General features: G+C 39.7%; 1 protein-coding gene across 2 annotated transcripts in view; it reads left to right on the forward strand.

The window, feature by feature from the left end:
- Window positions 1-1,200: 1,200 nt before the first annotated feature.
- The window catches only part of RNF32 (ring finger protein 32), a 58,672-nt gene continuing 33,503 nt past the window's right edge, over window positions 1,201-26,369 (forward strand). For both annotated transcript variants that reach the window (XM_064275124.1, XM_064275125.1), the window contains exons 1-3: window positions 1,201-2,071; window positions 2,678-2,942; window positions 22,281-22,423. In XM_064275124.1, coding sequence (XP_064131194.1) covers window positions 2,057-2,071; window positions 2,678-2,942; window positions 22,281-22,423 — 423 coding nt within the window. In that variant the 5' untranslated portion in view covers window positions 1,201-2,056. The remainder of the gene's footprint in view (window positions 2,072-2,677; window positions 2,943-22,280; window positions 22,424-26,369) is intronic.

Raw genomic sequence — 26,369 nt, forward strand, 5'->3', positions numbered from 1 at the left:
ACTACTGTCTAGCATTCTAAAGGATTTTAGCAGCTACTAACCTTTTTCCTCCTGTTGTTATTGTTGTGTGCCGATGAGCCGATTCCAACTCATAATGACCCTATAAGACAGAGTAGAACTGCCCCATAGGGTTTCCAAGGCTATGATCTTTATGGAAGCCAACTGCTACATCTTTCTCCTGGTGGGTTTGAACCACTGACCTTTAGGTTAGCAGCCGAGCATTTAGCTCTTGTGCCGTCAGTGCTCCTTGTCTCCTCCTAAGCCATGGCTATCTCATCAGTTTGCTTCCATCAACCTTACTTTTCCCTCTCTACACTTTTTTAGTAAGTTTGTTCTTCCTAGTGTACTCATTTAACACAAGTGTTAGTCCTTAGAAATATATTTTGGATTAATTCCTTTCCATACTTTCAATTAGGCTCTCAATACTAATTTCTAGATTGTTCCAATAGCTTACTGTTTCTCTCCACTGCAGTACATATGGACTCTTTTCATAAAATGCACCCTTATCTAAAAGCTAGAAGGGTCAATTCCAAATTCTTCCACCAGCTTTGAGGGAAACTGGGGCCAGAATAACCATTTACAGAGTATTTACTGTGTGAAAGGATCCACTTTAGGTGCTTTACAAAGACTGCCTCCTTTAATGCTCGTGGTAACCCCACAGGGTGAACATTATTATGCCCGCTTTAAAGCTGAGGAAACTGAGACTCAGGTATGTTAAGTATGTTGCCCAGCAAACTGGTAGAGCAAGATTGGAACCCAAGTTCGCCTGTCCCCCATACCGTGTTTCTGTGTCCAGGACAGGCTGAAGTTGCCAGTGTTCCTCTTCCATTCTGGTGTCTTCATTGCTCCCTTTCTCCCCTAAGCATAAATATATTGTACTGATTTCCTAGCGTAGTGCATTTGCTTTATCTGTACCCGTTGTATAACATGTCCGTTTCTCTCTCTCTGTCCTTTAGATTCTAGCTGAAATGTCAGCTCTTTAAGAGGGTTCTCATCTTTTTTGTCTGAAATTTTGTTGTATACTGTCATTTAGTGAGAAGTCCTGGAGGCACAATTGTTAAGTGCTCAGCTGCTAACTAAAAGGTCAGGGGTTAAAATCCATCTGCAGCTCTGCTGGGAAAAAAGACCTGGGCAATCTGCTCCCGTAAAGATTGTTGTTAGGTGCCATGAATCAGTTCCGACTCATAGTAGGACAGAGTAGAACTGCCCCATAGGGTTTCCAAGGAGCAGCTGGTGGATTTGAACTAGCCTACATTTTGATTAGCAGCCAAGCTCTTAACCACTGTGCCACCAGGGCTCCTAAGAAACCCTGTGGTGCAGTTCTGCTCTGTTCTATAGGCTCTCTCTGAGTCAGAATCAACTCAACAGCACAGAACAACACTTACCATTAAATTGGAAATGCTGGTGGCATAGTAGTTAAGTGCTACAGCTGCTAACCGTAAGGTTGGTGGTTCAAATCTACCAGGTGCTCCTTGAAAACTCTATAGGGCAGTTCTATTCTGTCCTATAGGGACACTGTGAATCAAATTGACTCGGTGGCAATGGGTTAACATTAAATTATCCTCATTTATATATATATATATATTTTTTTTATATTAATGTGTTCTCTCCAACTAGACAGTAAACTGCTTGAGGACAGGGATAAATCCGGTCTTGTCTGTTTTGAATTCCTCCCCTCTCCTCCAGAATCAAAATGCATAGTGTAGTGCTAGGCTGTAGTAAGCATTCCCATTACTTGATTATCACTTAGATTCTTAATACACTTAACTTAGTCTCAGGAGAAAGCTGTGGCAGTCTGCTTCCAGAAATATTGTAGCTTTGGAAATCCTACAGGGCAGTTCTACTCTGTTCTATAGGATCGCTATGAGTCGGAATCAAATCAACGGCAACAGGTTTGGATTTTTTTTATTATTATTATTCACTTATTATTATAAACCATATTTATATACACCCTAACTTTGATTTTCTGTTGACTGTGTTTTTACAGTAGGAGAATTAAAGGAATGTGATGTGATGATGCGATGCTATAGTAAGCAGTAAGATTTCCTATTTCGCCATGTTAAAAAAGAAGGTACACATTCCTTTTAAAAACATACACTTCGTTTTAATCGTGAAATACATTTTAATTCAGCCATTTGAGAGCATAACAAATACTTTGCAAACTTGCTTCAGCTAGGAATTGTCAGCAGGAATGAGAGATGCCAAGTCTGGCGTGGGAGAAATGGGTAGCTAGATGAGAAACACAGTCTGCTGTAGTACTTACTGCAGACATCTCCTAGCTGCATGGGCGTTCTTCTTCTGCCTAGGAAATGTATTAAGTCTCCCCGCCAAAATAGCATATGCTTAAATGCAGGATTCTCTTCGCTAACAAAAACAGGATTTGCCTGGAGTCTAATTTGATTATAGTGAAATCTGTGTTTAGGCATGCATGTTTTATAGGTCACAATGAATTTATTCATATCATAATACTGCTAAATAAACGAAAAAACATTACTATGTTGTTAACGTGAAGGATGAGACTGGGGGTTGTTCTGACTTAAGCAGCAGTGGGTCAAAGGATTCTTTATTATATTTGGTCTAGTGTGCTATCAAGGTTGAGAATTAATTTCTTAGTTTCCTTTTAAATGATGTTTCTATATGTAAGGCTTTTTTTTTTTTTTTTTTTAACTACTTTTAGGGTCATTCATCCAAAAAAGATAATTTAGCGGTCACTGCAGTTGCGTTACAAGATCACATTTTACATGATCTTCAACTTCAAGGTCTTTCAGTAGCGGATCACTCTGAGATAAAGGTACAGAAGAAAGAGAACAAATCCAAATCTCTGAAAAGAGAGGCAAAAGCAATAATAGATACTGGACTTAAAAAAGCTACACAGAGCCGTAAGGTGGAAGACCCAGAAAAGGAGTATGTTCTTGATCTAAAACCTGCACCTTTAACTTTAGGTAAGCTAATTTGGTCATTCATATTTGCTTTATTGGAGTTAATAAATCTAGTTGAGATTACTATAATTTTATGGTACAGAAATAATGTGTTTTGATTTATAACTATACGGAAGGGTATCTGTGCACTGAAGTTTAAAAATGATGGAGACAACTTGAGCAAGAAAGTAAATATAGTCGTGACAAGTAGAATAAGTGAAGATAACAGAACAAAGTAAGTATCCGTTAGTCCGTACTGATAGAAATAAATAGATAAATAATGGAAAAGAAAATCTCATAGTAGAATATATTCTAATCGACGGTAACCAACAACAACAACAATAATATATAGGAGTTCCTGGGTGGTACAAAAGGCTAATGCGCTCAACTGCTAACTGAAAGGTGGAGGTTTGAGTCCACCCAGAGACTCCTCAGAAGTCCTGGTGATCACTCCTCCTGGTGATCTACTGTCAAAAAATCAGCCATTGAAGACCCTATGGAGCACGGTTCTTCTCTGACGCACATGGTGTCACCATGAGTCGGAATTGACTTGGCAGCAGCCAACAACAACAACAGCAATAATATATTAGACTAATAAATAGAGGAGAGATGGAAATAGAAAATCACCATCTGGCAAACACTACAGTAATAACAGTCATCAATGGATGTCGAAACTCATGGGAAAATTTACGAGGAGACACACGGTATTTACATAGTTTCGCAGTATTTCCCCACAATATTTATTCATTACAAAGGGAAAAGTAGTGATTTTACAATGGTAACACCTGGCAAACACCACCTTAATCAAGTGATCAGAGTTACATCACCAGAATGAAACACCACTGGCATCATGTGCCTCCTGGTAGGATGCACTGGGAAAGGCACAACATCAGTTCTGTGGTGTCGTTGCCAAAGTGCATAGCCTGGATTTAATCCTGAGGAAACATCAGGAAAAGCCAGCAGTTCCTGACCAGTACTCTTCAAAAGTATCAAGGTCAAGACAGGCAAAGACAGAGGAACTGTCCCAGATATAAAGATGACTGTGGAGAAAAAACAATGAAACACAACATGCAATCCTAGGTCAGATCTTAGTCCAGATGTTAGTGAGACAAATAATGAAATTTGAATGAAGTCTATGGGTTAATTAATAGTATATCAAGATTAATTTCTTGGTTTTGAACATTGCAGTATGGTTATGTAAAATGTTAACATCTGGGGAAGCTGTGCTAAGGATATGTGAGAATTCTTTATATCTTGTGATAATTTGAAGTCTCAAATTATTTTAAAATCCTTAAGTGGATCTATAAAAATTCAGAGTTAAAGTTTCTCTGGTAACTTTGTTGTTGTTGTTAGGTGCTATCTAGTCGGTTCCAACTCACAGTGACCCTGTATACGCCAGAACAAAATGTTGTCTGGTCCTGCGCCATCCTCATATTCCTTGTTTATGCTTAAGCCCAGTGTTGCAGCCACTGTGTCAATCCATCTCATTGAGGGTCTTCCTCTTTTTCTCTGACCCACTACCAAGCATGATGTCCTTCTGCAGGGACTGGTCCCTCCTGGCAACATGTCCAAAGTATGTAAGACGCAGTCTCGCCATCCTTGCTTCCTATGAGCATTCTGGCTGTCCTTCTTCCAAGACAGAGTTGTTTGTTCTTCTGGTCGTCATGGTGTATTCAGTATTTTTTGCCAACACGATAATTCAGATGTGTCGATTCTTCTCCTGTCTTCCTTGTTCATCATTGGACTTTCACATGCACATGTGGCAATTGAAAATACCACAGCTTGGGTCAGGTGTGCCTCAGTCCTCAAAGTGACATCTTTGCTTTTTAACACTTTAAAGAGGTCTTTTAGCAGTGGATTTGCCCAATGCAATATGTTGTTTGATTTCTTGACTGCTGCTTCCACAACGTTGATTTTTTTTAAGTATATTGCCAGGCCTTTCTTCCAAGGCACTTCTGCTTGGACTTGAACCTCCAACCTTTTGGTTAGCAGCTGACCCATTAACCGTTTGTACCACGCAGGGACTCCTAATGGTTTTCTAGGAGTAAATACTATGAAAGTAACCAATTATATCTAAAGCCTACCCATTGGGAAGAGAGTGAGGAGCCTTCAATGACACAGAGTCCTACTCCTCTGCCATCCTTGGTCCTTGAAGGCCATGCCTTTGTTGGATTATTTTTCCCCTTCATTCCCTGTCCTCAATTCCATCCCCCCTCCAGCATAACACCACTGTAGTATATGTTATTTCCCTCTTTCTTCACTGTGTGTATCTGTAAAAAATACATGGTGCTACTTGTCAGACTTTCATTCATTTACATAAATTTGTGTTATGCTAGAAATCTTATGCTGTTTAGAATCTTTTTTCACTAAAGTTATATTTTTCAACTCTATTCATGTGGTACATAAAACTGCCATGTAGTATGCTATCATATGCATAACATGCCGTATTCACTCAGTTCCAATTCATTGTTACTGCAAACCCTGTAATGAACTTTTTTTTTTTAACTTATCTTCACTGGTGCAGGAATTTCTCTATAGAATACAGGATCCTGGATGTACACATATATCAGTCCTCTAAGTACTGCCAAATTGCTGTCATGAATGGCTGCCCCAGTTTATTTTCTGGACCATCAGTACATGAGGGAACTGTTTCCTTACCTTCTCCCCAACACTTAGTACTCTATTTTGAAAATTTGTGGGTATTTCTACGTGCATATTTATATGTGCTGCATGTTAATAGAGCACACAGGGGCACAGTTATGGAAGCTTTCTGGACATAATCAGATACCTCACGGGACTGAGATACTAGGACCATAGTCTCAGGGACACCTAGGTCAACTGGCATAACATAAGTCGTAATGTTTTATATCCTACTGTGGTGAGTAACATCTCAGGTCTTAAAAGCTTGCTAACAGCCATTGAAGATATAACTATTGGTCTCTTCCCATCTGGAGCAAAGGAGAATGAAGAAAACCAAAGACTCAAGGAAGCAATTGGTTCAACGGACTAATGGCCCGCATGAACCACAGCCTCCACTAGGACCAAGAACTAGATAGTGCCCGTTTACACTACCATAATAGAAGGTCCTGGTTAGAGTGGGAGAAAAATGTACAACAAAATCCGAATTCGTAAAAAAAGACCAGACTTACTAGTCTGATAGAGACTGGAGGAACCACTAAGACAATAGCCCTAAGACATCTTTCTAATGTGGAACTGAAGCCACTATCAGAGATCACCTTCGGCCAAATAAGAGACAGACCTATAATGTTAACAATAACACATGTGAAAAAGATGCTTCTTAGAATAATTAACTATACCAGACTCAAAGGGCAAAATTTGCCCAAAAGCAAAGATGAGAAGGTAGGAAGGGGCAGGGAAACTAGATGAATGGAAATGGGGAACCCAGGGTAGAAATGGGGAGAATGCTGACATTGTTGGGACTGCAACCAGTGTCACAGAACAAGTTACATGAATTATTAAATGGAAAACTAATTTATTATGTAAACTTTCACCTAAAGCAGAATAAAATGTTTTAACACATACACATATAGGATTATAAGGGAAAGAAATTACAATAAAATACAGTTGTTGAAATATTAAAAAAAAAAATCCATGATATAATAATAAAAGTGCTTCTGTATTAGATATTGGAGCCCTGGTGGCATAGTGATTAAGAGCTCAGCTGCTAACCAAAAGGTCAACAGTTCAAATCCACCAGCTGCTCCTTGAAAACGCTATGGGGCAGTTCTACTCTGTCCTATAGGGTTACTATAAGTCGGAACCGACTCAACAGCATCTAACAACAATATGTATTAAGAAAAAAAAATGTTAAAACTTGTAAGTGTAAATGGGAATCTCATTCTAATTTACATTTTGCAATTACTAATAAGGTTTAGCTATATGCTCTTAACTATTATGTATACGTAATTTTCCATTGGGTTTTCTGTCTTTTGTTGCTCATTTACAGGAGATCATTGCATATTCTACGTATTAATCCCTCGTTAATCTAACCACTGAAATAATTTCTCCTGGTCTGAGACTGTTGTTTAACTGTTATGTTGAATAAAATCTTCATTCTGATTACTGTTAAATTGATAGGTTTTTTCCTTTGGGGATTTACAAAATCCTTCCCAATTCTGAGATTGCAGAGATTTTTATACATGATCTTTATTTAGCTTTTAAGTTTTGCATTTCACGTTTAGATCTTTAATCTCTTCACAGTGTGTTTTGCATATAGAATTGGGGAACTCATAAAGTTTTCACTGGCTAGTTTTGTTTTAGAAGTAGATCACCAGGGCCTTCTTCCTAGTCTGTCATAGTCTGGAAGCTCCACTGAAACCTATCCATCATGGAAGATGCTGCTGATATTTGAAATACAGGTGGCATAGCTTCCAGCATCACAGCAACACTCAAGTCACCATAGTATGACACAATTCCAACTGGGGAGGACCTGTCTCCTCAAAGTAGAGTCAACCTTAGTGACGTGGACCGATTCAAGCTTTTGGGACCTTCATTTGCTGATGTGGCATGACTCAAAATGAGAAGAAACAGCTGCAGACATCCGTTAATAATCAGAATGTGGAATGTATGAAGGAAAATAGGAAATTATCAGAAATGAAGTGGAACACGTAAAGATCAATATCCTAGCCTTTAGCGAGCTGAAATGGACTGGTATGGGCCATTTTGAATCATATAATTATATGGTCTACTATGCCAGGAATGACAAATTGAAGAGGAATGGTGTCACATTCACTGTCAAAAAGAACATTTCAAGATCTTTCTTGAAGTACAGCTCTGTCAGAGATAGGATAATATCTGTGGGCCTACAAGGAAAACCAGTTAATATAACAGTTATTCAGATTTACACACCAACCACTAATGCCAAAGATGAAGAAATTGATGATTTTTTTGAACTGCTGTAGTCTGAAATTGATCAAACATGCACTCAAAATGCATTGATAATTACTGGTGATTGGAATGTGAAAGTTGGAAATGAAGAAGGATCAGTAGTTGGAAAATATGGCCTTGGTGATAGAAATGACACCAGAGATGGCATGATAGAATTTTGCAAGATCAACAATTAATTCATTACAAATATCTTTTTTCAACAACATAAACGGTGACTGTACATGTGGACCTCACTGGATGGAATACACAGGAATCAAATTGACTACGTCTGTGGAAAGAAACAATGGAGAAGCTCAATATTAGAACGAGGCCAAGGGTCGACTGTGGAATGGGCCATTAATAACTCATATGGAAGTTCAAGTTGAAGCTGAAGAAAATTAAAACAAGTCCACGAGAACCAAAGTACAACCTTGAGTATATCCCACCTGAATGTAGACACCATTTCAAGAATAGATTTGACACATTGAACACCAATAGCCGAAGATTAGACGAGTTGTAGGATGACATCAATAATATCATACGTGTAGAAAGTAAAAAAAAGAAAAAAAGGTCATTAAAAAGACAGGAAAGAAAGACCAAAATGGATATCAGAAGAGACAATGAAACTTGCTTTTGAACGCAGAGTACTTAAAGTGAGTGGAAGAAATGATGAGGTAAAACCTGAATAGAAGATTTCAAAGGGCAGCTCAAGAAGACAGAGTAAAGTATTATAATGAAATATGCAAAGACCTGGAGATAGAAAACGAAAAAAGGAAGAACATGCTCAGCATTTCTAAGCTGAAAGAACTGAAGAGAAAATTCAAGCCTCGAGATGCAATTTTGAAGGATTCTGTGGTCAAAATATTGAACGATGTAGGAAGCATCAAAAGATAACTGAAGGAATACACAGAGTCACTGTACCAAAAAGATTTGGTCAGTGTTCACCATTTCAGGAGGTAGCACGTAATCAAGAACTGATGGTACTGGAGGAAGAAGTCCAAGCTGCGCTGAAGGCATTGGCAAAAAACAAAGCTCCAGGAATTGACAAAATACCAATTGAGGTGTTTCAACAAACGGACGCAACACTGGAAGCGTTCATTCATCTCTGCCAAGAAATTTGGAGGACAGCTATCTGGCCAAATGACTGGAGGAGATCCATATTTGTGTCCATTCCAAAAAAAAGTGATCCAACAGACTGCAGAAACTATCGAACAATGTTATACTCAAGTAAAATTTTGCTGAAGATAATTCAAAAACAGTTTGCAGCAGTACATCAACAGGGAACTGCCAGAAATTCAAGCCGTATTCGAAAGAGGATGTGGAATGAGGCATATCAAGGCTGATGTCAGGTGTATCTTGGCTGAAAGCAGAGAATGCCAGGAAGATGTTTATCTGTGTTTTATTGACTATGCAAAGACATTGAACTGTGTGAATCATAACATATTATTAATAACATTGCAAAGAATGGGAATTCTAGAACACTTAATTGTGCTCATGCAGAGCTGTACATAGACCAAGAGGCAGTCATTCAAACAGAAGAAGGGGATACTGCGTGGTTTAAAATCAGGAAAGATGTGCATCAGGGTCGTGTCCTTTCACCACACTTAATCCGTATGCTGGGCAAATAATCTGAGAAACTGGATTATATAAAGAAAATGCAGCATCAGGATTGGAGGAAGGCTCATCAACAACCTTTGATATGCAGATGGCACAGCCTTGCTTGCTGAAAGCAAAGAGGACAGCCTTCAGTATGGATTGCACCTCAACATAAAACAAAAATCCTCACATCTGGACCAATAAGCAACATCACGATAAACAGAAAGGATTGAAGTTGTCAAGGATTTCATTTTACTTGGATTCACAGTCAACACCCATGGAAACAGCAGTCAGGAAATCAAACAATATGTTGCATTGGGCAAATCTGCTGCAAGAGACCTCTTTAAAGTGTTAAAAAGCAAAGATTTGAGGACTAAGGTGCACTTGAGCCATGGTTTTTCAGTCACCACATGTGCGTGTGGAGGCTGGACAGTGAGTACAGAAGACCATAGAAGAATTTTTGCCATTGAATTACGCTGTTGAAGAATATTGAATGTACCATGAACTGCCAGAAGAACAAACAAATCTGTCTTGGAAGGAGTATAGCCAGAAAGTTCCTTAGAAGAGAGGATAGTGAGACTTCATCTCACGTACTTTGGACATGTTACCAGAAGGGACCAGTTCCTGGCGAACAACATCATATTTGGTAGAGTGTCAGTGAAAAAAGAGGAGAACCCTCAAGGAGATGTATGACACAGTGGCTGCAGCAATGGGCTCAAAGATAGCAACAATTGTGAGGATGGTGCAGGACTGGGCAGTGTTTCATTCTGTTGTATGTAGGGTCGCTATGAGTCAGAACTGCCTTGACAGATGATAGACTCACTGATGTTGAATCTTCTTTGCATACTTCAGATAAACCCTGATTGATCATGATGGTCTTTTAAACCTACTGTTGAATTCTGATAACTAATATCAGAATTTTGGAGCCCTGGTGGTGTAGTTGTTAAGAGCTCAGCTGCTAATCAAAAGGTCAGCAGATTAAATCCACCAGCTGCTCCTTGGAAACCCTCTGGGGCAGTTCTACTCTGTCCTATAGGATTGCTGTGATTTGGAATCCACTCACCGGCAATGGGTTTGCTTTGGTTACATCTATAGCCATAAATTATACTGAACTATATTTTTATAATTGTTCTTGTACTGTCCCTATTTGATTTTATTGTCAAGGTCATATTAGCTTCATAAAATAAGTTGGGTAGCTTTCCTTCTTTTTTAATATCCTTGACCGATTTGTAAAATATAGAGACAATATATTCCTTGAATATTTCGGAAAACTCACCTGTAAAATCGTTTTGGCCAAGGGTTTTTTTTTGGGTGGGGGGTGGGGCAGTGGTTTATCAGTTAAGATGAAATTGATTGCAAGTATACACAGTAACCTAACCCTTAAGGATATTTATTGTCTACTTTTTTTTTTTTTCTTTTTTCACTTAGCCAGACATCCAGGGGTAGTTTGTCCCAGTTTTGGCTCAGTAGCTTAGCAATGTGTGCAAGGGCCAGGCTCTTTGCAGCCTGCCATCTTCAGTGTGCTGGTGATGACTGCACTAATGTACATAAGATGGCAGTACAGTCCAAGTGTCAGGTCCTCAATGAGAAGGTACAAACTAGAAAGGGAGGGGAGGAGAGTTTTTACAGGAGCCCCCTATTAATGAGGCAGGACTCAATCTATAAGATTAGGTTATATTTTGAGTCAATTTCTTTTGAGATATAAAAGGGAGAAGCTAGCAGAGAGGAGAGGGACCTCATCAGCACCAAGTAAGAGGAACCAGGAGCAAAGCACGTCCTTTGGACCTAGGTTCTCTGCGTTGAGAAATTCCTAGATCAGGAATAGTTTGATGACAAGGACCTTCCTCCAAAGCCAACAGAGAGAGAAAGCCTTCCCCTGGACCTGGTGCCCTGAATTCAGACTTCTAGCCTCCTAAAATGTGAGAGAATAAATTTCCGTTTGTTAAAGCCATCAACTTGTGGTATTTCTGTTATAGTGGCACTAGATAACGAAGAATTCCCACCTACAGTGTGGAAGCAGTTTTTGAAACTGCGAATGGGTAGAGGCTGGAGGAGTTTTAAAATGCCTCCAGGTAAAAGCCTAGATTGCCTTGAAAAGACTGTTGGTTGAATTACAGACATCAAAGACAATTCTGGTGAGGACTTGGAAGGGAGGAGAGCTGTAACACCAGAGACAGCACAGCTGGTGAGAAGCAGCAGCAGAGAAACAGCAGAACCAGGAGACCAGTGCAATTTGGCACAGGAGCCAACCCACAGAGCGAGGGCTGAGTGCCTTTGTGCAGTTGGAGGGGTGTGCCTCCAGGCACTTATTGATAGAGCAAAAGGGCTTTGAAACACAAGGTACTGAGGGCCTGAGGGGCCAAGAGACCAAGGAACCAGGAAGCAGAAGCTGAAGAGACAAGGAACACAGGAAGCAGAGCTGCCTCAGTCTCAAAGGGTAGGGTCACAACCTCTGGGGTCTCAAAGGGTGGAAACATGGCCTGCTGGGTCTTAAAGGGTGGGCCCAGGTGGCCTTCTAGGTATGAAAGTCAGATCTTTACCAACTCAGTTCCAGAGTGTGGGGCTGCCATGCCCAACGGGCAGAAGAACAGGTGCTGCTGGGGCTGAGGGGGTAGAGTTGCCACTTAGACTGACGAGGATAATGGGACCACCCAAATCTGAGGGAGCAGAGTTGCTTTCCCAGTGGGCCTGGAAAGTATAACTAAAGCCCAGGGCCGAGGGGCCTCCACCCAGAATCCAGAGAGTGTGGGCAACACCCAAGAGTCTGGAGGCCAGAGCCATTGCCTAAATGATCTCAGAGAATAGAGGATTATTTTCAAGCCTTGAGAGCTAATATAATGTGTTCTGCTGACTTGCTTGGTGCCTGTTATCCCTTCTTTCCCTCCAATTTCTCCCATTTGTAGTGGAAATGTACCTGTTCCACCATTGTACTTTGGAAGCAGATAACATGTATTCCAGATTTCACAGATGAAGAGGAATTTTACCCCAGGATGGAATTTGAACTTGGAATTAGTTTAAGACTTTTGAGATATATGATGAGGTGAAAGTGTTTTTACATGTGGCAAGGACATGAATTTGGAGGCCAAAGGGTAAAATGTCATGGATTGAATTGTTTCCCCCAAAAGTATGTGTCAACTTGGCTAGGCCATGATTCCCATTATTTTGTGGTTGTCCACCATTTTGTGATCTGATGTGATTATCCTATGTGTTGTAAATCCTAACCTCCATGAGGTTAATGAGGCAGGACTCAATCTACAGGATTAGGTTGTATCTTGAGTCAGTCTTTTCTGAGATATGAAAGAGAACAAATGCAATACCCTTCCTCTTCAATTTGTCATTCCTGGCATAGTAGACCATATGATTTTCCGATTCAAAATGGCCAGTACCTGTCCGTTTCAGCTCACTAATGCCTAGGATATCGATGTTTATGCGTTCCATTTCATTTTTGACAATTTCCAATTTTCCTGCATTCGTACTTTGTACATTCCATGTTCCGATTATTAATGGATGTTTGCAGCTGTTTCTTTTCATTTTGAGTGGTGCCATATGAGCAAATGAAATGTTTCAGTATAGACTCATGCATATTTATTTTATGCTTTGGGTTATAATCCAATACTGATGCTATTTATTTTCTTGCTCACTCTGTTGCAATCCTTTGTGTTTTGAGCACTTTGTATTTCAAGCACGTTGTATTTCTGGCACTACAAGATGCTCCAGGATCATCTCATAATTCTCTGTTCTGGCCCTAGAACAAGCCATTTCTCCAAGGAGAATGGGATTTAGAAACCAAGATCTGGGTGCTGGGTGAGCAACAAAATGTTCCTATTTTGAGACCTCTGTTTTTGTTTTTGTTTTCTCTCTCTCTGTCTCTCTGAAAGCTTTTAGATCTGTTTTTTGTCTCTACTGTTCTGAAATTTCACATTGATGGGACTAGGTTTGAGTCTTCATTCATCTATTATGCTGGGCACTTGGTGAGCCCTCTCAAACTAGAAACTCATATCCTTCACTACTGGAAATGTTCTGGGTTAATTTCTTTAAAATTTTTGCTCTTCATTTTCTGTTTTCTTTCTGAAATGTGTATTATTCAGATGTTTCATCTCCCAAACTGATCCTTTAATTTTTCTTATTTTTCATCTCCTGCTCTTATCTTTTCTTCCAACTTTCTGTGAAATTAGCTTACCTTTTTCTTCCAGCCTTTCGCCTGACTTTCCCATTCCTGTTTTCCAGTTTTCAAGAACTTTCTTTTTTCATGCTCTGAATGTTCCTTTGTCATAACTTCTTGTTCTGATTTCATGAATATGACATTTTATATCTCGAAAGATGTCATTGGAAGTTGATGGTTTTTTAAATACATTTACTGTCATTTTCGGGTCTTGGCAACTTAGTGGAATTTGATACTCATGTTCCCACCAGCATTTGGCCCAGTATATTACAGTTACTTTTTCAAAGTCATTGTTTCTGGTTATAGGCTATAGGCTCCATGCTTGACCCAGAGTACACATGTGGTGGGTACTCAAGTATGGTTGAATTAAGGGATTCAACCAGACAGTAATTATAAGTCATAAGAACTTTTTAGCAGGGGAGGAGCACAATCGTCATATGTTTTATAAAGGTCCCTGGTGGCAAACACAGGATTAATTGGAAAGAGGAAATACTGAAGGCTGAAAGAAAGATCAGTTGAGAAATGATGAGGACCTGTGGCCATTACATGTGAAAAATTATTGTTCTTTAATTTTCCATCTATAAAATTGAATATTAGAGGCGGGACCAAGATGGCTGACTAGGCAGAAGCTTCCGCTGATCCCTCTTGCACAAGACTCGAAAAAACAAGTGAATCGATTACGTACATGACAGTCTATGAACCCTGACCATCAAACACAGAACTAAGGAACTGACCTGAGTGACGGGGAGCAAGAAACTGTGCACTGAAGCAGGGACCAGTTCCAGAGCCCGGTGTGCCACACCCCAGCCCTGAGCCCTCAGGGGAGTGAGAAACCACATGCCAAAGCAGCGACCAGTTCCAAAGCCCGGCGTGGCGCGCCCCAGACCTGAGCCCTTGCGGTGTTTGGGGCCAGAGCAACGGGGCTTCCTGAGACAAGGCAAGCATGGGACACAGCCCTAACCCCCTGGCGCAATCACGACAGGGACCCAGCCAGCACACGCAGGCTACATACTGACGCACCTGACGGAAAAGAGAGACTGCGTGGAAGCAGCAACTGGTTCTGGAGCCTGTAGTGCAGCATCCCAGCCGAGACCTTGGTGCTGGACTTTGGACTAAGTGCAACGGGGCTAATAGTGGCTTCCCCAGACAAAGCAAGCACAGGATGCAGCCCTAAACCCCAGGGGCAATCACCACGGGGACCCAGCCAGTGTACACAGGCTACAAACCAACCTGAGTGAGAGGAGACCAAGAGACTGCACACAAGCAACAACCCAGCCCTGATCCTGTGGTGCTGGGCTTTGGAGAGGATGCCACGGAGCTGATGGTGGCTTCCTGAGAGAAGGCAAGCATGGAGCACAGCCCTAACCCCTGGGGCAATCTCAACAGGGACCCAGCCAGTGCCCATAGGCTACACACCCCTCTGGAAGCTCAGATAAAACAGTCCTGACCAAACGACGTAAGTGATTTTGTCTATTTTATGGTGCTACTCTCCTATCTATCAGATCCCTCCCCTCCATGCCCCAGTCGGCTTCATTAACATTCGAATTCCCTGCACCAGAGAGTGAAGTGCTCTGTGGGTTTTTTTTTTTCCCCCTAAACCATTCTCCTAGCCTGGGAAAAGCAGCAGTTAACAATCGGGAAAAATCCTTTCCTGACTTCTCTAAACTGGAATAACAGTACAGAACCAGCTCCATCCAGGCATAAGAGATCCACAGTCTTTAGCTTTCACCCCTACATGGAACCAGGTAGTGATTATAATGCAAACGTAATTCTGTTAGAGATCTGACGGTAATTGTTGTAACCGAGTAGTGGAAAGGCAAGTTTTGAAGGTCTGATACCACGCTACCTATTAAACATAGCCCTCACTGATCCACAGCGGGAACTGAGGGCTGAGGCTCCATCCATACCACCTGGCCACCTGCTAAAGGGGTCTGAGGATAGTGACGCCTACCAATCCTTAGAGGTTCAAGCATTGGGTGCCTAAGGTACAGCTGCAGAGCCCACCCACCAGAGCGCTCTAGAGAACATAGACGCTCCTTCCTCACTGGCACTTGGGGGAGGGTTGTCAGCACCCTGCCCTCCTTGGAGCGTGACCCCCTGCTGCTACTAGAAACGGTGCATACAACCATCACAACTACTCCTCTAAGATAGTAGGTGAGAGCCTACACCACACACTAGGTGACCCACTATCAGGACCCCTGAGCTGATTCTATTCAAGCATAGTGAATGGACTCATAGGCTCATATACCTGGTAACAGCTCAAACTAGCTGGTAACAAAACATAAGTGATTCAAAGGCTCCAGCAATCAAGTTAGCACACTCTAGTAGCCCATCGGGCTGTATTAAAACAAAACAAGAAGATAACACTCAGTGAGCAAATATAAATTAAATCATTACAATAACATAGATGGCTCGGAGACAGCAGTCGATTATCAAATCACATAAAGAAGCAGACCATGATTGCTTCTACAAACCCCCAAATCAAGAGAATCAAAACTTTTCCCAGATGAAGATACATTCCTGGAATTGCCAGATACAGAATATAAAAAAACTATCATACAGGATGATTCAAGACACCAGGGATGACCTCCGAAATTAAATAAGACAATCTACAGAAAAAGCCAAGGAACACACAGATAATGCAGTTGAAGAAATCAAAAAGATTCAAGAACATAATGAAAAATGTAATCAGCTGCAAGAATCCATAGAGAGACAGCATTCAGAAATTCAAAAGATTAACAATAAAATTACAGAATTAGACAACTCAATAGGAAGCCAGAAGAGCAGAATTGAGGAATTTGGATGCAGAACTGGGGAGATGGAGGATAAGGTAATTGGCACCAATATATTTGAAGAAAAATCAAATAAAAGAATTTTAAAAAATGACTCTATCATGTGGGACTCTATCAAGAATGACTTGTGTGCAATTGGAATTCCAGAACAGGGAGGGATAAAAGAAAATACAGAGAAAATAGTTGAAGATCTGTTGGCAGAAAACTTCCCTGGCATCGTGAAAAGTGAAAGGATATCTATCCAAGATGCTCATCAGACACCATACAAGATAGATCCCAAAGGAAAATCACCAAGACATATTATCATCAAACTTGCCAAAACCACAGATAAAGAGAAAATTTTAAAAGCAGCCAGGGATAAACTAAAAGTCACCTACAAAGGAGAATCAATAAGAATAAGTTCGGACTCCTCAGCAGAAACCATGCGGGCAAGAAGGCAATGGGATGACATATATATAGACCACTGAAGGAGAAAAACTGCCAGCCAAGAATCATATATCCAGCAAAACTCTCAGATATGAAGGTGAAATTAAAACATTTACAGATAAACACAAGCTTAGAGAATTTGCAAAAACCGAACCAAAGCTACAAGAATTACTAAAGGAAATTCTTCGGTCAGAAAATCAATAATATCAGATATCAGCACACCCCAAGGGCCCAGAACAGAACATCCTGATATCAACTCAGATACGGAAATCACAAAAACAAAATAAGATTAATTTTTAAAAAGCTCAAAACAGGGAATCATTGATGTCATTATGGAAAAGATTACAATAATCAAAAAAGAGAGACTAAATACAGGAGGCATAGATCTTCCATATGGAGAGAAAACCAAGGTGATATAGGGTGATACAAGTTAGGTTTTTACTTAGAAAAATAGGAGTAAATATTAAGGTAACCACAAAGAGGTCTAACAATTCCATACTTCAAAATAAAAACCAAGATAAATATAACGACTCAGCAAAAATAAATTCAACTACAATGAAAATGAGGAACACACGATTTACAAAGAAAAACTTCTCAGCACAAAAAAGTAAATGGAAAAATCAAATTGTCAACAACACACAAAAAAGGCATCAAAATAACACCACTAAACTCCTCTATAATTATGCTCAATGTAAATGGACTAAATGCACCAAAAAAGAGAAAGAGAGTTGCAGAATGGATTATAAAACATAATCCAGCTCTTTGCTGCCTACAAGAGACACACCTTAGAATTAGAGACACAAACAAACTAAAACACAAAGGATGGGGGAAAAAATCAGCAAAAAACAATCAAAAAAGAGCAGGAGTGGCAATATTAATTTCTGACAAAATAGACTTTAAAGTAAAATCCACCATAAAGGATAAAGAAGGACACTACATAATGATTAAAGGGAAAATTTATCAGGAAGATATAACTGTATTAAATATTCATGTACCTAACGACAAGGCTGCAATATACATAAATGCTATCAGCATTGAAAAGTGAGATAGACACCTCCACAAGTATAGAGAACATAAAAAACAATTGAAAAAGTTAACAACCAAAAGCTGCATCTTTGAAAAAATTAACAAAATTGATAAACCATTGGCCAGACTGACTAAAGAAGTACAGGAAAGGAAAGAACGAACCCGAATAAGAAATAAGATGGGCCATATCACAACAGACCCAACTGAAACTGAAAGAATCATATCAGATTACTAAGAAAAACTGTGCTCCAACAAATTTGAAAACCTAGAGGAAATGGATGAATTCCTAGAAACACACTACCTACCTAAACTAACACAAACAGAAGCAGAACAACTAAAGAGACCCATAACAACAACAAAAAAAAGAGATTGAAAAGGTAATCAAAAAAACTCCCAACAGAAAAAAAGCCCTGGCCCTGACGGCTTCACTGCGGAGTTTTACCAAACTTTCAGAGAAGAGTTAACACCGCTACTACTAAAGGTATTTCAAAGCATAGAAAAAGATGGAATACTCCCTAACTCATTCTATGAAGCCAGCCTATCCCTGATACCAAAACCAGCTAAAGACACCACAAAAAAGAAAATTACAGACCTATATCCCTCATGAACTTGGATGCAAAAATCCTCGACAAAATTCTAGCCAATAGAATTCAACAATGTTATCAAAAAAATAATTCACCATGACCAAGTGGGATTTGTACCAGGTATGCAGGGATGGTTCAGCATTAGAAAAACAATATAATCCATTGTATAAATAAAACAAAAGACAAGAACCACATGATTTTATCAACTGATACAGAAAAGGCATTTGACAAAGTTCAACATCCATTCATGATAAAAACTCTCAGCAAAATCGGAATAGAAGGAAAATTCCTCAACATAATGAAGGGGCATTTATACAAAGCCAACAGCCAACATCACCCTACATGGAGAGAGCCTGAAAGCCTTCCCCTTGAGAACGGGAACCAGACAAGGATGTCCTTTATCACCACTCTTATTCAACATTGTGCTGGAGGTCCTAGACAGAGCAATTAGGCTAGATAAAGTAATAAAGCACGTCCAGATTGGTAAGGAAGAAGTGAAAGTATCTCTCTTTGCAGATGACATGATCTGATACGCAGAAAACCCTAAAAAATCCTCAAAAAAACTACTGAAACTAATAGAAGAGTTCAGCAGAGTATCAGGTTACAAGATAAACATACAAAAATCCATTGGATTCCTCTACACAAACAAAAAGAACATCGAAGAGGCAATCACCAAATCAATACCATTCACAGTAGCCCCTAAGAAGATAAAATACTTAGGAATAAATCTAACCAGAAGCCTAAAAGACCTGTAAAAAGAAAACTACAAGGCACTACTGCAAGAAACCAAAAGAGACCTACATAAGTAGAAAAACATACCTTCCTCATGGATAGGAAGACATAACATTGTAAAAATGTCTATTCTACCAAAAGTCATCTATATATACAATGCAATTCCAATCCAAATCCCAGTGACATTTTCTAATGAGATGGAGAAACAAATCACCAACTTCATATGGAAGGGAAAGAAGCCCCGGATAAGTAAAGCATTACTGAAAAAGAAGAACAAAGTGGGAGGCCTCACTCTACCTGCTTTTAGAACCTATTATACTGCCACAGTAGTCAAAACAGCCTGATACCGGTACAGCAACAGATACATAGACCAGTGGAACAGAATTGAGAATCCAGACATAAAGCCATCCACTTATGAGCAGCTGATATTTGACAAAGGCCCAGTGTCAGTTAACTGGGGAAAAGATAGTCTTTTTAACAAATGGTGCTGGCATAACTGGATATCCATCTGCAAAAAAATGAAATAAAACCCATACCTCAGACCGTGCACAAAAACTAACTCAAAATGGATCAAAGACCTAAACATAAAGTCTAAAACGATAAAGACCATGGAAGAAAAAATAGGGACGTTTAGGAACCTTAATACATGGCATAAACAGAATAGAAAACATTCCTGAAAATGCCAAAGGGAAATCATGTAACTGGGAGCTCCTAAGAATCAAACACCCGTGCTCATCCAAAGACTTCACCAAAAGAGTGAAAAGATTACTTACAGACTGGGAAAAAGTTTTTATCTATGACATTTCCGATCAGCATCTGATCTCTAAAATCTACATGATCCTGCAAAAACTCAACTACAAAAAGACAAATAACCCAGTAAAAAAAATGGACAAAGGATATGAACAAACACTTCACTAAAGAAGACAGACATTCAGGTAGCTAACAGATACGTGAGGAAATGCTCACCATCATTAGCCATTAGAGAAATACAAATCAAAGTTACAATGAGATTCCATCTCACTCCAACAAGGCTGGCATTAATCCAAAAAACACAAAATAGTAAATGTTGGAGAGGTTTTGGAGAGACTGGAACACTTACACACTGCTGGTGGGAATGTAAAATGGTACAACCACTTTGGAAATTGATTCAGCACTTTCTTTAAAAAGCTAGAAATAGAACTACCATATGCTCCTGCAATCCCTCTCCTTGGAATATATCCTAGAGAAATAAGAGCCTTTACATGAACAGATATATGCACATCCATGTTCACTGCAGCACTGTTTACAATAGCAAAAAGATGGACTCAACCAAGGTGCCCATCAACAGATGAATGGATAAGTAAATTATGGTATGTTTACGCGATGGAATATTACACATCAATAGAGAACAATGATGAATCCCTGAAACATTTCATAACATGGAAGAATCTGGAACGCATGCTGAGTGAAATTAGCTGCAAAAGGACAAATATTGTATAAAACCACTTATAAGAACTGAAGAAACAGTTTAAGCAGGGAAGAAAATACTCTTTGATGGTTATGAGAGGGGGAGGGCAGTATGGAGGGAGAGGCATATTCACTAATTAGATAGTAGATAGGTTTCATTTTAGGTGAAGGGTAAGACGATACACAATACTGGAGAGGTCAACACAAATGGACTAAACCAAAAACAAAGAAGTTTCCTTAAAAAACTGAACACTTCAAAGGCCAGCATAGCAGGGGCAGGGGTTTGAGGACCATGGTTTCAGGGGACATCTAAGTCAATTGGCATAATAAAATCTATTAAGAAAACATTCTGCATCTCACTTTGGGGGGTGCCGTCTGGGGTCTTAAATGCTAGCAAGCAGCCATCTAAGATGGATCAGTTGGTCTCAACCCACCTGGAAAAAGGAAGAATGAAGGACACCAAAGGCACATAATAATTATGAGCCTAAGAGACAAAAAGAACCACATAAACCAGGAGTACATCAGCCTGAGACCAGAAGAGCTAGACGGTACCTGGCCACAACCAATGAGAGCCCTGACAGGGCACTCAACAGAGAAACCCTGAGGGAGCAGGAAAGCAGTGGGATGCAGACCCCAAATTCTCGTAAAAAGACCAGACCTAATGGTCAGACTGGTACTGGAGGAACCCCGGAGACCATGGACCCCAGTCTTTCTGTTACCCCGGGGCAGGAACCATTCCCAAAGCCAACTCTTCAGAGAGGGATTGGACTGGAATAGGGAATGGCAAATGAGACTGGTGAAGAGCAAGCTTCTTGGATGAAGTTGACACATGAGACTATGTTGCATCTCCTGTCTGGAGAGGAGATGAGAGGGCAGAGGTGGCCAGAAGCTACCTGAATGTACACGAGGAGAGTGGAGGGAAGTACTGTGCTATCTCATCAGAGGGAGAGCAATTAGGAGTGTATTGCAAGGTGTATGTAAATTTTTGTATGAGAGACTGACCTGATTTGTAAACTTTCACTTAAAGCACAATAAAAATTATTTAAATAAATAAATAAACTAGAACTTGAAAACTTAAAATAAAATAGATATGCTTAGGGTTTAACGTATTAAGGAAAGAGCAATGTCAAAAACTGGAACTATAATAAGGTGATAAATACAAGAAGCAAATAAAGAGTGTACACTGAAATAAACTGCGTATCAATACCCCAAAGTATTACAAAAAAAAAATTGAATATTAATCCTGCGTGTCTTATAGAACTATTGTGAAAATGAAATAAGATATGGGAAAATCCCTTGTAAATGAAAACATAAAACATTACTGTAAATGTAAGGCATTATCACTGACTTCTACTGTTCCACAGAAAAGCAGCGATCTATATATTTTGAAATAAAGTAATTATGTGATATAAATGTATTGCTTTAATATTTGTATGCAAAATAATGTCGTTAACATTATACATGTATACCATATTCTAGTCTAGGAAACCCTGGTGGTGTAGTGGTTAAGAGTTAAACTGCTAATCAAAAGGTCAGCAGTTCGAATCCACCAGGCTCTCCTTGGAAACTCTATGGGGCAGTTCTACTCTGTCTTATAAGGTTGCTATGAGTCAGAATCGACTTGACGGCAACAGATTTGGTTCTGGGGCTTTTTTTTTTGCCATACTCTAAAATAGATTTTAACTTATATTTTGTATTATTTCAACTTTAGCACAGAAGTTGGGTCTGTTTGAACCTCCTCCATTGCCACTATCAACAGAGGAATGGGAAAAAGTGAAACAAAGATCCATCATGCAAGGGGATTCTCTGCATCCGTGCCCAATCTGTAAAGAAGAGTTTGAACTTCATCCTCAGGTGTTTATCATGAAGATCAGCTAAATGAGTTTAATGGAGCTGTTTTCTAGTGACTAGGCACTGATTTGGAGCTTAAGATCCCAGGCTTCTTTTTTCCAGTTTCGTCCTCCTATGTGACCCTTAAATCCATCCATTTTCCTCTCCATTAATTAAAGTGTGTGTGAGAAAGAGCAAAAAACCCTCATGAAACAGTTTTATTTGCCAAATCATATTAATTTTCAAGTACAAAAGAAATTATTCCATTCCACTAGCCTTAAACAGTTGAAAAGTGAAGGAAGCAACTGATAAGAGAAGGCAGAGAACCACTTTTATCCCCGGGCAGGCAGGAAGAAAACAAAAGTAATTTTTACATTGTTTTGTGAGAGGCAGGGCCAAGATGGTGGAATAGCCAGATGCTTCCAGCGATCCCTCTTACAACAAAGACCTGAATAATCAAGTGAAATGATTTTATTTATGACAAGCTAGGAGCCCTGAACACCAAAGGCAAAGTTAGAAAACGGAATGAGTATCAGGGGAAGGAAGAATCGGTTCTGAAGTGGAGAGGCGTTACCGGACCTGAATTGCTGATAGCATTCGGCCTCAGTTTCCTCAGGTAGAAGCAGCCAGCCACATAGCCTACTCACACCTCCAGACCCAGAGAAGACGGCGCTCTCGGCAAAAGCTAAGTACTTGTGTATATTTTACCATGCCCCCCGCCCTCTAAGCTGGCTTCTGTGGCTGTTGATTTCCCTGGGCCTGAGATAGGCCCATTTGAGTGCCCCGAGCCGTGCTTCCAGACTTGAAGAAGGAATAAATTCACAACAGCGGGAAAAGATAATTTGCCAGCTCCACTAACCTGGGGAGCTCAGGAGAGAAGCAGCTTCTGTCCAGGCATAAATGGTCTGTAGACTTTGAATGCCTTTCCGCCTGCATGGACCTGTGTGGGCCTGTTCAGGAGAATAGACCCTTGCTGGCAGACTGCAACTGTTTAAGCTGGCAGTGGAGAGGTGGGTGTTTGATATTTCATACCACCTGGTGTATTAAACAGGGTCCTCACCCACATCAGGAGCATAAGGACTGGTGGCTCCACTCAGGTCACCCAGCCACCCAGTACAGCGGTCCAAGGATAACTGGTACCTCCCAGTCCTTACAACCAAAAGCACTGGGTGCTCATGGCCCGTCCGCAGAACCCACCCACCAGTATGCTCTAGGGAACAAGGACAAGCTTCCCTCAGAGACACTCTGGGGACATTTCTCAGCCCCCTGCCTTGTTCAGAGCATGACCCCCTGCTGGAACCACATACTGGTACCTACACCAAACATGCCTGCCCCTCTAAGACAGTAGGACAAAGCCTGTACCACACACTTGATGACCTGCTACCTGGACACCTGAGCTGAATCCACACAAGAAAAATGAATGGACTCATAAGCTCATATACCTGATAACAGCTCTAGCCATCTGGTGACAGGACATCAAAGCTTCAAAGGTGAAAATGATCAAGCTAGCTCACTGAAGCAAAGCATTTGGGCATATCAAAATAAAACAAGAAACTAGGATACAGTAAGCAAACATAAAATAAACTAATACAATAACTTATCAATGACTTGGAGACAACAGTCAGTATCAAACCACAGAAACAAACAGACCATGATTGCTTCAACAAGCTCTCAAAACAGAATCAAAGGATCTTCTGGATGAAGGTGCCTTTCTGGAATTACCGAATGCAGAATACAAAAGTTTAATATACAGAACTCTTAAAGACATCAGGAAGCAGATTGGGCAATATGCAGAACAAGCCAATGAACACACAGATAAAACAGTCTAAGAAATAAAAAAGGTTATTCAAAAACAATGAAAAATTTAATAAGCTGCAAGAATCCATAGAGAGACAGCAATCAGAAATTCAGATTAACAATAAAATTACAGAATTAGACAACCCAACAGAAAGAGGAGCAGAATCGAGCAAGTGGAAGGCAGAATTGGTGCACTTGAAGATAAAGCACTTGGCAGCAATATATTTGAATAAAAATCAGATAAAAGAATTTAAAAAAATGAAGAACCTTAAGAATCATGTGGGACTCTATCAAGAGCAGTAACCTTACAAGTGATTGAAGTACCAGAACAGGGAGGGATAACAGAAAATACAGAGAGAATTGTTGAAGACATGTTGGTGGAAAACTTCCCTAATATCATGAAGGATGAGAAGATACCAGTCCAAGATGCTCATCAAACTCCACATAAGGTAGATTTTAAAACAAAGTCAGCAAGACATATTATAATCAAACTTGCCAAAACCAAAGATAAAGAGAGAATTTTAAGAGCAGCTAGGCATAAACGAAAAGTCACCTACAAAGGACAGTCAATAAGAATAAGCTTGGACTACTGGACAGAAACTGTAGAGGCAAGATGGCAATGGGATGACTTGTCTAAAGCACTGAAGGAAAAAAGTGCCAACCAAGAATCATATATCCAGCAAAACTGTCTCTCAAATTTGAAGGTGAAATTAGGACATTTCCAGATAAACAGAAGTTTAGGGAATTCATAAAAAACAAACCAAAACTACAAGAAATACTAAAGGGAGTACTTTGGTTAGAAAATCAACAATACCAGGTATCAACCCAAGACTAGAACACTGGACAGAGCAATCAGATGTTAACCCAGACCGGGAAATCACAAAAATAAATGAAGGTTAAAAACCTGCTCAAAACAGGGAAACACTGATGTCATCATGTAAAAGAAGACAACATTAAAATAATAGAGAAGGACTAAGAAATGTAGTCAGAGATCTTTCATATGAAGAGGAAGACAAGGGGATATAAAGAAATAAAAGTTAGGTTGAAACTTTTAGGGGTAAATATTAAGGTAACCATAAGGGAGACTAACTATCCTACTCATCAAAACAAAATACAAGAAAAAAAATAGAGAGTAGAAACAAAATCAACAACAACTACTTATGAGGAAAAGACAATATATAAAGATAAACTACTTAGCACTAAACTCATACCTATCCATAATTACAATGGATGTAAACGGACAAATTACACTGAGTGGCAAAATGGATACAAAAACATGATCCATCTATATGCTGCATACAAGAGGAATACCTTAGACTTAAAGACACAAACAAAAACACAAGAATGGAAAAAATATATCAAGCAAACAACAATCAAAAAAGAGCAGGAGTGGCAATATTAATATCTGACAAAATAGACTTTAAAGTGAAATCCATCATAAAGGATAAGGAAGGACACTACATAATGATTAAAGGGACAATTTACCAGGAGGACATAACCATATAAACGTTTACACACCCAACGACAGGGCTTCAAGATACATAAAACAAACTCTAACGTCATTGAAAAGGGAGATACACATCCACGATTATAATAGGAGTCTTAAACACACCACTTTCGGTGAAGGACAGGTCATCAAGGAAGAAACTCAAAGACACGGAAGATCTAAATGCCACAATCAACCAAGTCAATCTTATAGACATATACAGAACACTCCACCCAATGGCTGCCAAGTATACTTTCTTTTCTAGTGCACATGGAACATTTTCTAGAATAGACCACATATTAGGTCATAAAGCAAGCCTTTGCAGAATCCAAAACATCGAAATATTACAAAGCATCTTTTCTGACCGTAAGGCCATAAAAGTAGAAATCAATAACAGAAAAACCAGGGAAAAGAAATCAAACACTTGGAAACTGCACAATACCCTGCTCAAAAAAGACTGAGTTATAGAAGACATTAAGAATGGAATAAAGAAATTCATAGAATCCAATAAGAATGAAAACACTTCCTATCAGAACCTTTCGGACACAGCGGAAGCAGTGCTCAGAGGTCAATTTATACCAATAAATACACACATAGAAAAGAAGAGCCAAAATCAAAGAACTGTCTCTACAACTTGAACAAATAGAGTGAGAGCAACGAAAGAAACCGTTAGGCACCAGAAGAAAA

Source organism: Loxodonta africana, chromosome 22, assembly GCF_030014295.1.
Source record: "Loxodonta africana isolate mLoxAfr1 chromosome 22, mLoxAfr1.hap2, whole genome shotgun sequence".
Classification (NCBI taxonomy): Eukaryota; Metazoa; Chordata; class Mammalia; order Proboscidea; family Elephantidae; genus Loxodonta; species Loxodonta africana.